This window comes from Euprymna scolopes, chromosome 14 (genome assembly GCF_053919585.1).
Source record: "Euprymna scolopes isolate OS-2025 chromosome 14, ASM5391958v1, whole genome shotgun sequence".
In the NCBI taxonomy this organism is placed as follows: domain Eukaryota; kingdom Metazoa; phylum Mollusca; class Cephalopoda; order Sepiida; family Sepiolidae; genus Euprymna; species Euprymna scolopes.
This window is the reverse complement of record NC_136495.1, coordinates 76,302,939-76,318,677: the sequence shown is the minus strand read 5'-3', so window position 1 is coordinate 76,318,677 and position 15,739 is coordinate 76,302,939. Positions and strand designations below refer to the sequence as shown.

The window sequence follows — 15,739 nt, the reverse complement described above, 5'->3', positions numbered from 1 at the left end:
TCATATCCTATGAATTTGTCATTATCAATCTTTGAAATAGTTCCAAGTGCGTTTATCAGCCATTTTATCTAAGTCCAAATATCAGCATTAAAAGAAATTTTGTTTTGTGTTTTAGATTTTTCTTCTTGTCAAACGATGAACTGCTTGAAATTCTGTCCGAGACAAAAGACCCATTACGAGTGCAACCGCATCTGAAGAAATGCTTCGAAGGAATCAGCACGTTGCAGTTTACTGATCAACTTGCAATTAAAGGAATGGTTTCTGTTGAAAAAGAAATGGTTCCATTCGTAACAGAAATACATCCTCAAAAAGCCAAAGTAAATACATTTTCTTTCTGTTTTTCCTTGATGTTTTTCAGTTTTAAATGAAAATTTAAAACTGAAATTTGAAATTAGTCTGGAGAATTATATTGTGCCATTATTTCGTTCTAAAGTTCTTTATTTAATACCTATAATTGAATTTATATATATTTATATATATATATATATATATATATATATATATATATATATATATATACATATATATATATATATATATATATATATATATATATATATATATATATGTGTGTGTGTGTGTATACGTTTTATTTTTTATTACCGTTTTATCTGTTCTGTTACATATGTTTCGATTACCAGACCATATTTACGATCCAGCAGCCTCGTCAGACCTTACAGGTTTTCTGTAAGGTCTAACAAGGCTTCTAGATCGTAAATATGGTCCGGCAACCAAAACATATGTAACTGAACAGATAAAACGGTAATAAAAAATAAAACCCATATTTGCTCTGCAATAATATTGAACACTCTCTTCAGGTTTTACTAATTACCCTTTTTGCTATATATATATATATATATATATATATATATATATATATATATATATATATATATATATATACAGCACAATCACGTTGACACAGTGGTTTTCTCCAGATCACCAAAGTTAAGTACCAGATGGGTGACCATTTGGAAAGGTTAGGCGTGCCGAGTCGTAGTTGGTATCTGGGGGCACATTAATTCACTAGATTCTCTCTCCTCTGATCTTGAGCGCATGGTACAGTGGTGGAAGAGGTGGCTGGTTACTTTTAGTGCATCTACAACCAAGCTCCTATCTTTACATCATCAACGCTCTGGTCCCCATCTGGCATCAATTGAAGTGGATGGCTCTCATCTTGGGAAGACTCCATGATTTGACAAGCTTCTGGGTTTGACCTTTACTCCTGATCTGAAATGGAACACGTACATCAAGTCTGTTGCCCAGGTCGCTGGGAAAATGGTGGGATCCTTCTACCGCTCCAGAAGATATCTCACTACTGATGCAATTCTCTATCTGTATAAAAGCCAGGTACGTCCAACGATGGAGTACTACTGCCACATCTGAGCTGGAGCTGCTAAAACAGCCTATCCTGCCTTGACAGAGTACAAAATAGACTTCGGGGCTTAGTGGGGGATGCCCTTTTCCCTTCCCTGCAACCTCTTTCCTACAGAAGAGACATTGCGAGCCTGTCTTTGTTTTATCGTTATTTCCATGGCAAGTGCTCGTCTGAGCTCCAATCTCTGGTCCCCCCTTACCAAAATAATCAAACAGGAGTTTGGTAGAGAAGTTTTGCATACACCCCGACAATGTCACTTTCATATACATACTAGCAGACCGTCTGGTGTTAGCTGGTTATAAAATACGCTTAAATATTATATTTTAATTCATGTAGATTTCGTATTTATTACTATAGAGCCAATTCTGTATTGATTATTATATTATACCTAATATATAGTAGTGATTTCAAAAGTTTAAAAAAATGACTTGCGTGCCATCAGCTAGACTCAAAACCAAAACATACAGCTCTCCAGCTTTATCTGGTAGTGTATAATATGTATAATAAAACTGAAAAAAAACAAAACAAAATAACATAGTTTAACTTTTAATTAGCATATGCGCAGAAAAAAAATGGGTATCGTCAAATGAAGTCAGACCAAGGTCGATATATTTTATCAATTTTGACACCTTAGCAGCTATTTTACCGGATAAAAACCAAATCTAAAATGTGCTATAGATCCAAATACCTTATATATCAAATTTCAACTCAGTAGACAGAGGAGTTTGGTAGAAACTTATTGCACACACACCAAGAAGGTCACTTTTATATATATATATATATATATATATATATATATAACTACTTCATTTATTCACATAAATTTAATATACGAAAGTATAGATTTATGCGTAAACTTAAAGTATTTACTTCAAAAGTGCTCAATACGTAGGTAGAGCTAGTTAGTATATGTATAAAAAAAAAAAAAAAAAAGGAGAACGTCTACCTAAAACCACTAACCTAGCTCTAAAACAGATCCTTTGTTTGATAAAATGCATGCCCATTGGCTAATAGGAAGGGGCGCGGTGGATACTAGAAAGCTGATTGGCCAACTAGAAATCCTCAACATATATAAAAGCAAGAGGCAACCACACAATTCGCGCATAAGCCTGACGAATCCTATAGTTGGATGAAACGCAGAATATTCAGTGTAGCTTAATTACTATATATATATATATATATATATATATATATATATATATATAATTATTTACTATAATAATTATTAAATACCTACAGACACTAGTGTGTCATCTTTTCGGGAATCATCAATGCAGGGTGCCATGATTAACGTCAGTCAATAGAGAACGTTTTCATCTTAAATTCTTCGCAATTATGCAGAATGTAGAAACTATGCATAAATAGAATTCAGCATAATAGTAAAATGAAACCAATCATCTGATATGAAATCATAAAAAAATGAATAATTAATTAACACTTGTTTTTCACTAGAATGTGCAAATTAGTCAACCTTGCTGTGGTCGTTCGTATATCCATGACTGAGTATATTAAAAAGTTTGTTTTAATAATTTTTAAATAGAAAAGTAGGAGTTTAATATCAATGTCAGAGCGAGAAAAAAAACCCTCAATTTTATAGATATATAGATATAAATAAATATACATATAAAAAAATGTAAATGTACTAGAACGTTTTCACCCTAAATTCTACACTATTATGCAGAATGTAGAAACTATGCATAAATATAATTCAGCATAATAATGAAATGAAGCCAATCATCTAATAAGAAACCATAAACTTTGAATAATTTATTAATGATGCTCGTTTTTTAAAAAATATGCAAATTAGTTAACCATCATGAAGTCGCTCGCATAGTCACGACTGAGTATATTAAAAAGTCCGTTTTAATAATTTTAAAATAAAAAAGTCGGCTTTTAACTTATAACTTTAACTTTAAAATAAAAAGTCAAGTATCATGGTGCAATCGTACTTTAAACAGAAACATTCCTTTCGAACATGCCCCTATCATATTAAAAAAAAAAAACTACTGTTGATTTTATATGCGGAGCATTTCCGCTTGTGTAGTAATCCTTCTCAAATGCACTTTTGATGTTAGGCTGTGTAAGATGTTAACTTTGGTCAAAACTGCCTGTTCCTTCTTTCATCAGATTATTTCGACTATCGATACTTATTGAAGACATTCGGATATAAAACTTATCTAAGAACACTGTCAGGTTCATGATGTACCTTTGTGTGAAATTTTATCAAAATCGGTCAGCCGTTTTCGAGTCCATAGGAAACGAACTCACACACATACACAGACAAAGTTCTTTTTATATAATAGTAGAGATACTGAATAATATAAAGATAAATATTTTATCATAAAAGGATGCTCAAGATTTTAGATAGAGCATTAATATTGAAATGAGGAAAATAAAATTATAAAATTTATTAAATAAAGTGTTCATGCTAAGAATAAAAAAAAAACAAACTTAATCCATGGATTTTCAAAGATAAGTTATTTTTATCAGAAAGAGAAAACAAATTATTAAAATAAAACAAACAAATTCCTGGTTCGCATAAATTTAAAATATTAAAAAAAATTGCAAACAAAGAAATTTTTTATCATTTGCTTAAAAAACATTTTTTAGAGAAAAACTCAATCAAGTTTGAGTAGCAAAACATCGTATCAATGCAACTATTCAAAAAATCATTTTGAAAATAGAAGAATAAAATCGAGCAATAAAATGCATAAATTTTTAACATCAACTATCCAGCTCTGTCTCTCTATGCTGGGGTCTCTGGCATAATCACGTCGACACACCGGTCCCTATTAGACTATGGGTTAAGTAGCATTGAGCTTGGTCAGTATTAAAATGGGTGACCAATTGGGAATATCAGGTGCTGTATGTGCTCCACGCTTATTGTAGCATTGTTTCCAGTTGTCTTGTCACTGGAATCAAAGAGTGCCGACTCAGAAGAGGAGTAGTTAGAGATTGCATAATCCATGCTACTCAGTTCAGCCGGTGTTATCCATCCATGTATTCTGCAACCAAAATTTTTATAATGAATAAAATATCTTGTTTAAAATCGTTTCGAAGTTGTTTAAGTAATTGCAATTAACAATGATCTAATAACACCATGAAGAATTTCAAGATCAACGATCCGGCCATAAAAATTTCCCATTCTTTTATCTTCCGAAGAAGTTTGTAGATGACGTTCAACTATCGCCATATCATCACATCCCAAAGAAAAAGATATCTAATAATTGCCTGTTGACGCAACACATATGTTCCTCTGTGCGTGTGTGCGTGCGTGTGCGTGTGTGTGTGTGTGTGTGTGAGAGAGAGAGAGAGAGAGAGAGAGAGAGAGAGAGAGAGAGAGAGAGAAAGAAAGAGAGAGAGACAGAGAGATTGATATATATAGAGAGAAAGATTCGGGGCAGTTGAAGGTGGCCTAGAGGTAACATTCGCTGCAAATGGAGTCAAGGCTTTATGACAAGGTTTGAATCCTTTGACCAGCGACAATCGCCACTTCCTGCACTGATGATTGCAAAAGTATGAAACACTAGTGTCTGTGAATGAAGAATGATTGTTTATAATTTATAATCATTTGGTCTCTTTAAGAAGTAATTTCTTTATGGTGAGCACTGTCTGGGAAATAAAAAAGGTAGTGGGCTTGGCTTTGTGCAAGATTACCATTTCTGGTTGCTTGATAAATATAGATCATCTTAATAACATTTTGTTTTATGAAGATTATATTTCCCTTAATTCCCTGGGTGGTTGGTAGTGGCCTAGAGGTAATGCTCCTTGCAAATGATGATTACGAAAGTATTAAACATCAGTGGCTGTAGGTATAAAAAGTGATCATTTATTATTAGCAGGTGAGTGGGGAGTGCCTGGTTTTGCCCGGTCGTAAAATACGCTTAAATATGATATCTTAATTTGTTCAGATTTCGTATATATTATTATAGTCATGATTTCACAAGTAAAAAAAAAAAAAAAAAATTAGTTGGGTGCCATCAGCTAGAATCGAAACCGAAAGCAAAACTGTGGCATTCATAGCTGGTGATGTTATCACTGTACTAACGTGACACACATATGAACTGATTAATATATATATATATATATATATATATATATATATATATATATATATATATATATATATATATATATATATAAAGTGAGAATGTGTGTGTGTGTGAAGACACTACTCAACCTATATATACTCAACGAATTTTTTATCTACAGATTTGAAATTTGATATATAGGGTATTCAGACACGTGGAAAACTTTTTAATCGATTTTCAGAACTGCTAAGAGGTCAAAATTGAACATTGGTATGGGGGGGCGGGGGTTATCGGATTTTTATCCGTTTGTCAACTATTTCATGAATGCATATTCATGAATCTTTCACATGACAGATTCCTTATGTTAAAAATAAGTAGGTTTGAAAACAAATATCGTGTCAAACTGGCATAATGAATGACACACAGTCTTTATGTTTTAGTTTCGATCTCAGCTCGAGTATTTTTATTTTTATTACTTGCAAGAAATGAACTGTTTAGAAAAAAACATAATACTTGCATGCACATGTCTCAATTTCTGTATTAATCAGAATATATGTATGCATATTTTACGATTGGGCAACGCCGGGTTACCTGCTAGTATATATATATATATATATATATATATATATTAGATTGGTGAAAAAATAATGTCGTTTTTTTTTTACTTTGAACTAAAATGACATTATTTTTGCACCAATCTAATATATATATATATATATATATATATATATATATATATATATATATATATATATATATAATTCAAACAGGGTAGTATTTTAATATATGGTTAAGTGGCAGTTTTAATCATTTAGAACTGCTTTAAAACTTCACCACTCACTTATTTTTCAACCAAATTTCAAACAATTACTACAATTTATATATCACATTCTCAGCTATATTGTGAAAAATTTTTTATCACTTTTTGTCAGTAAAACAAAAGTTATGATGAATTTTCTGATGTTCAAAATCGTAAAATTATGTAAGGAGATGAGCGATGCTTTTCATGACTGGTTTCCATAGCAACCACGTCGCTTCAGTGACTACTGTTGTTACTAATTCGAAAAGTGAGAATGAAAGCATTAAAGGGAGATAATTGAGGAGATTTTATTGAAAGCAGACAAGTGCCATACATTGTTATTACATATGTGTTTATGGAGGCAAAATAATAAGACTGAAATTAAACAAAGAACAAGTGAATTTATTGGAAGCCTGGAAAAATCATGGATTACAATCGAAAAATGCGAGCATTAAAGTAATATGGTTAAGCTTAAACATGGAAAAGTAAAGGACTAGTTGTTAAAACTGGAAAAGAAAATGACAAAATATTCTAGTAAAAAATATAATAAATTTATAACTTAAAATATTGCAACATTAGGATTTTTTTTAAAATTCAATTTATCACATTATATAATCAATTCTTAATTCTGCAATATTTTAAGTTATAAATTTATTATATTTTTTTACTAGAATATATTGTCCTTTTGTTTTCCAGTTTTAACAACTAGTCCTTTACTTTTCCATGTTTAAGCTTAACCATATTACTTTTCATGCTCGCATTTTTCGATTGTAATATATATATATATATATATATATATATATATATATATATAGAGAGAGAGAGAGAGAGAGAGAGAGAGGGGGGCTACACATGCACTATAAGGATGAGCTATGCATGAAAAAGAAATTGTATTTAGGGATGCGTTGGCATACAGGCAGTCATTTTCTTTTCTCACTGGTACAGAAATTCTTTTCCATGGTGGTCTCTCCAGCAATAATATTCCTTGGAAGAAAATGTGTCTCAATTGATCACTTCCACTTGAATGTTTTAACTTATAAAACGTTGAATCTCGATCATGTATTCAAACAAATACACTTCCTCTCAAACTCGGGAATCTGCACGGAATTTTCAACAGAACTCTTTATTTAATCCGCCGGGGTAATATGCTCTCATTCCGTCAGCAGTGTACTGGGTAGAACTCTTATTAAACTAACAGCCAGTTTACTTAAGATTACGGCACAATCAAGTTAACACACCAGTTCTCGTCAGATCATTGAAGTTAAGCAACACTGAGCATGGCCAGTACCAGCTCGGTGACAGCTTGGGGCTACCAACGTGCTGTATGCAGGTAGAAGGTCAGGTTAGTCCTCCTGCTTCCCAATGTGTGTAGTGGTGGTGTGTGCACACATTAAAAACCATATGAAAAGATGACAGAGTTTGCTGAACTCCATCGTTTCGACTTCGGTTATAAAATGATGATAAAGGTTTCTACTCGGATATGGCTGATGGATTAAATTGTTAGAAATTCCATGAAGATTCCTATGTTCAACAAGATCCACCTGAAGAAAATAAAAGGTTACATCGACCAAGAATAACACTTATGATAAGCACATTCAAATAATCCAAATATTATAAAATGAATTCTTGAAGATAAAAGAGCAGTTTTATATTTCATGGTTTTGTTAATATGTGCCTTTTTTTATTGGAATTAAATATCCAATTAGTATGGACCTGAAAGCTAATATGTGTGTTTTGTTCGAATCTTGGTAGGGAATGGTTGAAAAATGGCTGCTACAAGTGCAAGAAGCAATGATTAGCAGCATTCGTCATGTGATATCAGAGGCTGTACAAGCTTATAAAGAAACGGCTCGAAGGGACTGGGTTCTCAATTGGCCAGGACAGGTTGTCATCTGTGTTAGCAGTATCTATTGGACGACAGAAGTTACGGAAGCTATGTCAAGACAAAATGGTCTCAAAGTAAGTCTTCAATTTTACCTTTTGGTTTTTCGATACAGTTCAATACACACACACACACACACACACACACACACACACACACACACACACACATTAGAAAAAATTTAAAATGACAAAATTTAAAATTGTCTGGTTGATGTCGAGACAATTGTAATATTCGAAAAAATACAAATATGATGTTATCTTTCTCCTTGTGGTTTTGGTTTTTGCAAGCAGACACACACGCACACACACACACACACACACACACACACACACATATTTGTATATGTCATTATTCAAGCATGACAGATTGAATACGACTGAATTTTTTTTTTCCAATTGTTTCCGAATAACTAAATAAATAAAATATCAAATAAGAAAATCAAAATTAAAAATAATTCACTCTACCCATCCTGCACCCACCTTTATAAACAATATAAAATTAAAAATACAAATAGAACTATGAATACACCAAGCCTCCATAAAGAAAACAATGACAACAACAACAACCACTCCTAACGATGATCAAATGTACCGATAGAAAACGCATGAGAAAAATATGACCGACCAACAACAACAACTGGTCGCCATAATATGCAACATGCCAGCCAAAATAAAAAGACCGCTCGGCGAATCGAAAAGTTATCCAACAAAATCGAAAAAAAAACTCAATCGTGTTCAATCTGACATGCTTGAATAATATATATATATATATATATATATATATATATATATATATATATATATATATATATATATTATACGGAATAAGTTAAAAGTATAAAGAATAAAGTCATATCGAAACTTTATTACATTATCAATGTAGAAGAGTCACAGAATTATTATGATTAGTGACTTGATAATGTCATAAAGTTCCTATGTAGTTTAACTACTCATCCTTTTAACTTATTCTATTTTTGCTCCTCTTAATCCGACAGAGATTTTTTATGCTGATAGGTTTGTCTTATAATTAAAAATTAATTTTATTTTTTAACTTAATTTTCATCTAAAACAAGGCACAGTGTCACTAAGTCATAAGAGTCTACTATTTGGGACCAAGGTCTAGCATTTTGAGGGAAGAAGCTATTTGAGTAGAAGGCTTTACTGCATCTTGGGATCTCGACAGTGTAGGGGTGAGATTTTGCTGCTTGTCGGGTTTGTTGGAGTATTTATGTCGAGGGGATACTAGTGCTTTAAGTTCGTCTGAGAACCTTCCATTAAAATACTTGTAAAAAAGTCCTAGGGATGCCACATTTTAGTGATAGGAAAGAGGTTGTAGTTTGCCCGACACTATAGGACCTATTACATTGGTGACACTTTTTTTTTAACCTTATCTAAGATCGAGAGACTAGTGGCAGATGCACTAGGCCAGATGTGACAAAAATATTCCATGCATGGGCGAATTGTAGCTTTGTAGAGATACAGGATAGACTTAGGTGTGAGTAATCTTCTAGCACAGTAGAGAGAGCTCATCTTCTTCACAAAAGTCTAGGTGATTACCTCAATGTATTTGTTCCGATTCATATTGTCTATGAATGTTAAGGGAAACACTTTCAGGTAGTGTCATTAGCAATAGAAATCAGTGGTCCACAAGGTTTAGTATAATTATTAAAAGAAATAAGCTTAGTCTAGGCGGCATTGAACGTTACCATCCAGTTTTGGCCCCATTCCACTACAGGCTGGAGATTTTAGCCATTTCCTTAGATATGTGTTCATTTGTTTTCCCTCCGAGTCTGTTATAGAGTATAGTGTTATCAGCAAATATACCCATCTCAGAGACGTATTGGTGTAACATCAAATAAAGATATAAAATATAGATAGTTATGCCTTTTAAGTAGATATTTATTAATGACATATTTATCATTCATACAAGCAGATATAATATACAGATATTAAGTATCTTACTTAAATAATGTTTTTCTGGCTTCTGAAAAAAGGATAAGTCCCTCTTATAATAAAGTACAAAAATGTAATTATGTATCAACATGGGTAGCACTGATTATTTTCTATTAATTTAGATTAGAAAGATAGTTTGAACTATGGTTAAAAATACAGTATTAAGATGCAAAGATGGAGCTAAATGTTAAGAGGTATATATATATATATATATATATATATATATATATATATATATACATACACACACACACAGACACACACACACATATATTTATTTTCTATACCGCTCTCCCTCGACCCAGGACTGCACCATAATAAACAAAATCTCTGACAGAATAGACACAGCACTCTCCCTCGACACTAGCGCACAAGTACATGTATTTCGTGACTTTAATGTCCACCACAAAAACTGGCTTGGATTCTCTACTTACACAGATGCAGCGGGCAGCACAACACATAGTTTCGCTATATCTCACTCCTTATCACAAATGGTTACGTTTCCAACCTGTTTCCCTGAACACGCATCACTTCTAGATCTGTTCCTGACTACAGTTCCTGATTATTGTATAACAAATGCTGACAGCCCACTCGGGAACGCTGATCATGCAGTGATAATGGTCGAAATCGCCCTAAACTCTCGACCCAAAACTGAAGAGCTAGTGCTCAAAACAACGAGATATTTTAAAAAGGCTGACTGGGAAGCCGTCAGAGATCTTATCAAAGATGCCCCATGGGGAAATATTTTTTCTCTTCCTGCTGAACAGTGTGCAAATGAGACCACTGAATGGTTCAAAACAGCAATTGAAGCACATGTTGCTTTTCGGGCTGTTGAAAAACTGCTTCTGTGGTACCAGTATTCAAGAATTCTGGCGAAAGAACTGACCCATCAAATTATCGCCCCATTAGCCTCCTCCCACTTTTTGCCAAAATATTAGAAACCATAATTAACCATGCTCTAGTCCGTCACCTTACAGATGCTAAACTTTTGACTGACAAACAATATGGATTTAGACAAGCCTGTTCCACAGCAGACATCCTGACTGTAATCTCTGAACGTATATACCATTCACAGGACAAAGCGGGGGAGGGCAGAGCGGTAGCTCTAGATTTATCTAAGGCTTTTGACAGGGTATGGCATGAAGGTCTCCTCAGGAAAATTAGATCATATGGTATCACTGGAAGAATACTTAACATAATTAAATCCTTCTTAGATAAGAGAAAAATCCAGGTTGTCCTCGACGGTCGTACATCTAAACAATATGATATAAATGCAGGAGTGCCTCAGGGGTCTATCCTTGGACCTCTATTGTTCCTAATATTTATTAATGACCTCCCTGACAAAACTGCCTCTGACATGGGTATATATGCTGATGACACCACACTCTATAACAGGCATGACAGGAAAACAAATGAACACATATCTAAAGAAATGGCAAAAACACTAGAGGATGACCTCCAATCTGTAGTGGAATGGAGACAAAAATGGATGGTCACATTCAATGCTGCCAAGACTAAACTGGTTTCCTTCAATAATTACAAGAAATATTCTCTGCCACCAATAACAATGGCCAGTGACTCTTTATCTGAGAGTACATCTTTCAAACTGCTTGGCCTAACGTTCACAGAAAACATTGCCAGGGCTGCTGCGAAGAAGGTAGGCTCTCTCTACCGTGCTAGAAAACTAGGCCCTGAACTGGCATCTAAGCTTCAGCCTTTGTCCCATCGACGAAACGTTGCATCCCTCTGCCTGTTCTATAAGTATTTTAATCGTGAATGCTCTGGCGAACTGCAGACACTTGTGCCCCCACGACGTAGACACCCTTGACAAACCCGACAGGCAGCTAAATCCCACCCCCACACAGTAGAGATCCCTAGATGTAAAAGATCTTTCTACTCCAGTAGTTTCTTCCCCAGAACTGCTAGACTCTGGAATTCCATTCCAAGTCCCTACTTCCCCAACTGTACTGACATGTGAAAGTTCAAGTGTAACGTGAACCGTCATCTTGCTGCCCAAATCCCAACATAGTGCCCCAGTAGTTGTTGCCCCTGATAGTAGCCCCCTACACCAAAGTAGCAATGTGCCTTGTTTGGGGTTAAAATGTAATAATAATAAAAAAATATATATACTCTAAATGTCTGCACATTTTAACCAATTTCTGTCATTTTGTATTTTTTCTTTTGAAAAATGTGTTCTAAAGGAAAAACAGGCCTAAAAGATGTTTTATTTCTTTTTGTTTTGTTTTTCTTCCGTGATCTTTTTGTCTAAATGCCTGCAATTGAATTTCGCCACCAAAACGGGAAAAAATCATTGATAGTTTGAAAATAGAAAATTACTCTGACTCCAAGTCACTGGTTATATGTTCTGCTCTATTGACATTATTTTAACTCGTTTAAACCCTTTTCATCATACCCTAACCCTATCGTTTGAATCGTAATGTACATTTGTTCTAAGTCCAATTAATACAAAAACAAAAAAGCAGCTAGTAATGATCATGCAAAATATATCTCGGAATTTAATGAGAGGAGGATTTATCTTTAAACATTAGAGGCCAGAAGAACTTTATTTAAATAATATAATTAATACTTACAATTTCGATATGTCTGTATCTACTATAAATATGTCTATGTTGCTATTTACATTTAATTATTTATACTGAATATTTCATAGCTCATACCTTACTTGCATTTATACCTGCACTGAAATGCATTTTTAAATCATAGTTATATCGTTACTTAAATCCATATTGAATAGATACATTTTATTTCCCCTCCCCGTATCGAGTTAAATATCCAGAGTTCGTGCATGTAATTTTATTTTAATTCCTAATATCACTTTGAATCATAGCTTAACATTTTATCACATTCTTAAACCAATATATAAAAAATATTTTAACCATCTCTTAAATCAACCAGTTGCAAATCTAGATGCTCCCATCGCATGCTTTTTTCCATTAACAATGAAATAGAAAGCATAGTAAAATCCTTTTTAATTTATTTGTAGGAGTGTAAATTTTCAGTAGATATATAACCTTTAGTACTAACTCAACTAACCATAACTACTATAGGGTCACAGAAATACCTGGTGTAATACCCAAGTGTGGGGCTAAATCTCTTGGTGCTGATGGACCCGCAGGTCTTCTCAGATCATCTGTCTAGGAGAAAGAAAACTCTGAAGCTAAACCTGTGCTACTGACCTCATACGTTTTGGCACTTAAAGGGAGGAGAAGCCTCTTCAGTCCTGATCAACCTTCCTAGAGCTGGTGTTGAATAAATTACATGTTTGCAAACCTAAACTGCTTAAAGAGTAGATAGGCTCTGCCTATCACCTGGCGTTCATACTTCTTCTTTGCTTATTAGCCAGACGCATAGGTGCGATCACAGCGATGTGATAAGCTTCCAGTGGTTGACCTTTCATTAGGGAAATAAACGCTGTTCCTCACTCCCGCCATATCCCATTCCCTAAAACTAGGCATCTTGAGTGCCATATATGCCAATGCAATTGGATTGGGTTGTTTTTTCATGTCACGGGTTAAGCGTACTGGTTTGACAGTTTGTCTGGTAACTGTATTCCGACTGACAGCACAGGAGCCCTAATTCTTTGGTAGTGTTTAGAGTGGCTGCTCCATCATCAGTTGTATAATATCAGGATGGTTGTAGTGCTATGTCACACACGGAAAGGGACCCTATACCCATCTCCTGTGTGTTTTCCCGAGGCCACAATCCTGTAGATGAAGAGTCGGCTGCTGGTCTATTTATGCTGCATGTTTGATATTCTACACAAACACTTTGTCCACAATCTCTCACCCTAAAACTGAAACTATTAAATAAAATAGAATGACAGTTCAATCCAAAATTACGATTAAACCAGGCATAAACTCAAACAAAACCAATTTGCCTCTTTCCTTGGGGTTTGCATTCACGAATATTCGCAGGTTAGAGCTTATTTAGATGATGTTAAATCATTTCTCCTATCAAACTCTTCGGATATCTTGGCACTAAGTGAAATTAACCTACACTCCTCCATCCCCTCTAACCACTTTAACATGCCTCCCACTTTGCAGTGAAGACGCAGACAAACATATTCACGGACTTGGAGTCTATATTCGAAACACCTTTCTCTTGACTATAGAATCAAAACTCAAATCAGACGACCAGGCTTTCATGTGCTTTAGACTTAACCTGCAACATAGCATTAGCTACTTATATTTTCTCTAAAGGTCTCCCTCGACCCAGGACTGTATAATTAACCAATTGTCTGACATCATAGATACAGCACTCTCCCTGATACTAGCATGCAAGTACACATATTTGGTGACTTTAATGTCCACCACAGTAATTGACTTGGTTTCTCTACTTACACAGACGCAGCTGGTAGCATAACATATATAACATATATATATATATATATATATATATATATATATATATATATATATATATATATATATATATAGAGAGAGAGAGAGAGAGAGAGAGAGAGAGAGAGAGAGAGAAAGAGAATCAGATACCCTCCTCCATCTCTATCCTATCAACCAATCTTGATGAAATTTGGCATAATAGTGTATGTACCGAGGCACAAACATCGGCTTTCTTATTATTTTTGGAATTAACTATGGATGTCATCCGAGGGCCGAAATCACAATGTAGTATCTGTTCTTTAGATGCTGCACTTCATTTTCTTGTTCTCTGTCAGTGGAGGAAAAGTCCTTCACGACTGAGACAATTTTTATTTTTTGTTCCTTTTCTCCAAAAACGACCCTGGTGTCTAACTTTGTCCCGTGTGTGTGTGTGTGTTGTGGGGGGGGGGATTGTAAATAGGAACTATGGCTGTCATCCGATGCGTGGGTGTTTTGATCGATGGCTGTCGCAGCAGGTGCTTGTTTGATTGTATACGTTCGAGGTCCAAGGATGAAAGTTTTTTTTTTCTTTCTTTTCTTTTGTCTGAGTTTGACAGGTAAGATGAATGATAATATTTTTCTTCCTATTTTTCTTACTTTATTATGCAGGAGAGGATTGTGTAAAAGTGTGTGAGGGGGAATATAATTGCTTTCCCTCTCAAATCTTAATTGAGATTATTTCTCGTCTTCAGATGTAATTAAGTGTTCTAATCTAAGGTCGTTTTGATATCTTATAATGAAACTATTTCTTGCTCATAAAAGGAAGATGCGAAGCAACAACTTTCTGAGCCTATTCAGATAGGCACTCATGGCGGCATTTAAAATTTCACACAATACAGAAACATCTGTATAATGTATGTACCAGACACGGGACGAAGATGAAAATTTTCCAAAAATCATGTAATTTAATCCAGTAATTTTTTTAATTTTATTTTTATTCAAGAAAATCAAAGTTTACTGTGTCAATCACGGTAAAAAAAGCTTTCAACGAATCAGTGGACAAGGACAGAGAACCCTAAAGTATGTGAAAACTGCCAAAACAATACTTGATTACCTCCCCGTTGTTATGTTCTGTCATAAAACATGGTCTCGTCTGTCACATTGATAAAAAACAGCAAATTTGTTTTTTTTTTGTAAATAACCCCCCCCCCACTTTTTGTGATTTTTGAAATAAAACATCTTCATTCCGTGACAATATAAAATATTTTCTTCATTTCTGTTTATTGCTATAAGTGCCCATCGGAATAAGCACCCAAATTTCATTACTGACTTGAAAATCCTCTCGCAGATTAAC

At 34.2% G+C, this 15,739-nt stretch overlaps 1 protein-coding gene across 1 annotated transcript in view; it reads left to right on the top strand.

Moving 5' to 3' along the window:
• LOC145293101 (dynein axonemal heavy chain 3-like) overlaps window positions 1–15,739 on the top strand; it is a 404,365-nt gene that overhangs the window by 126,910 nt on the left and 261,716 nt on the right. Inside the window, exons 24-25 of the mRNA XM_080139477.1 lie at window positions 116–317; window positions 7,961–8,167. Of these exons, the coding sequence (XP_079995603.1) occupies window positions 116–317; window positions 7,961–8,167 (409 nt within the window). The remainder of the gene's footprint in view (window positions 1–115; window positions 318–7,960; window positions 8,168–15,739) is intronic.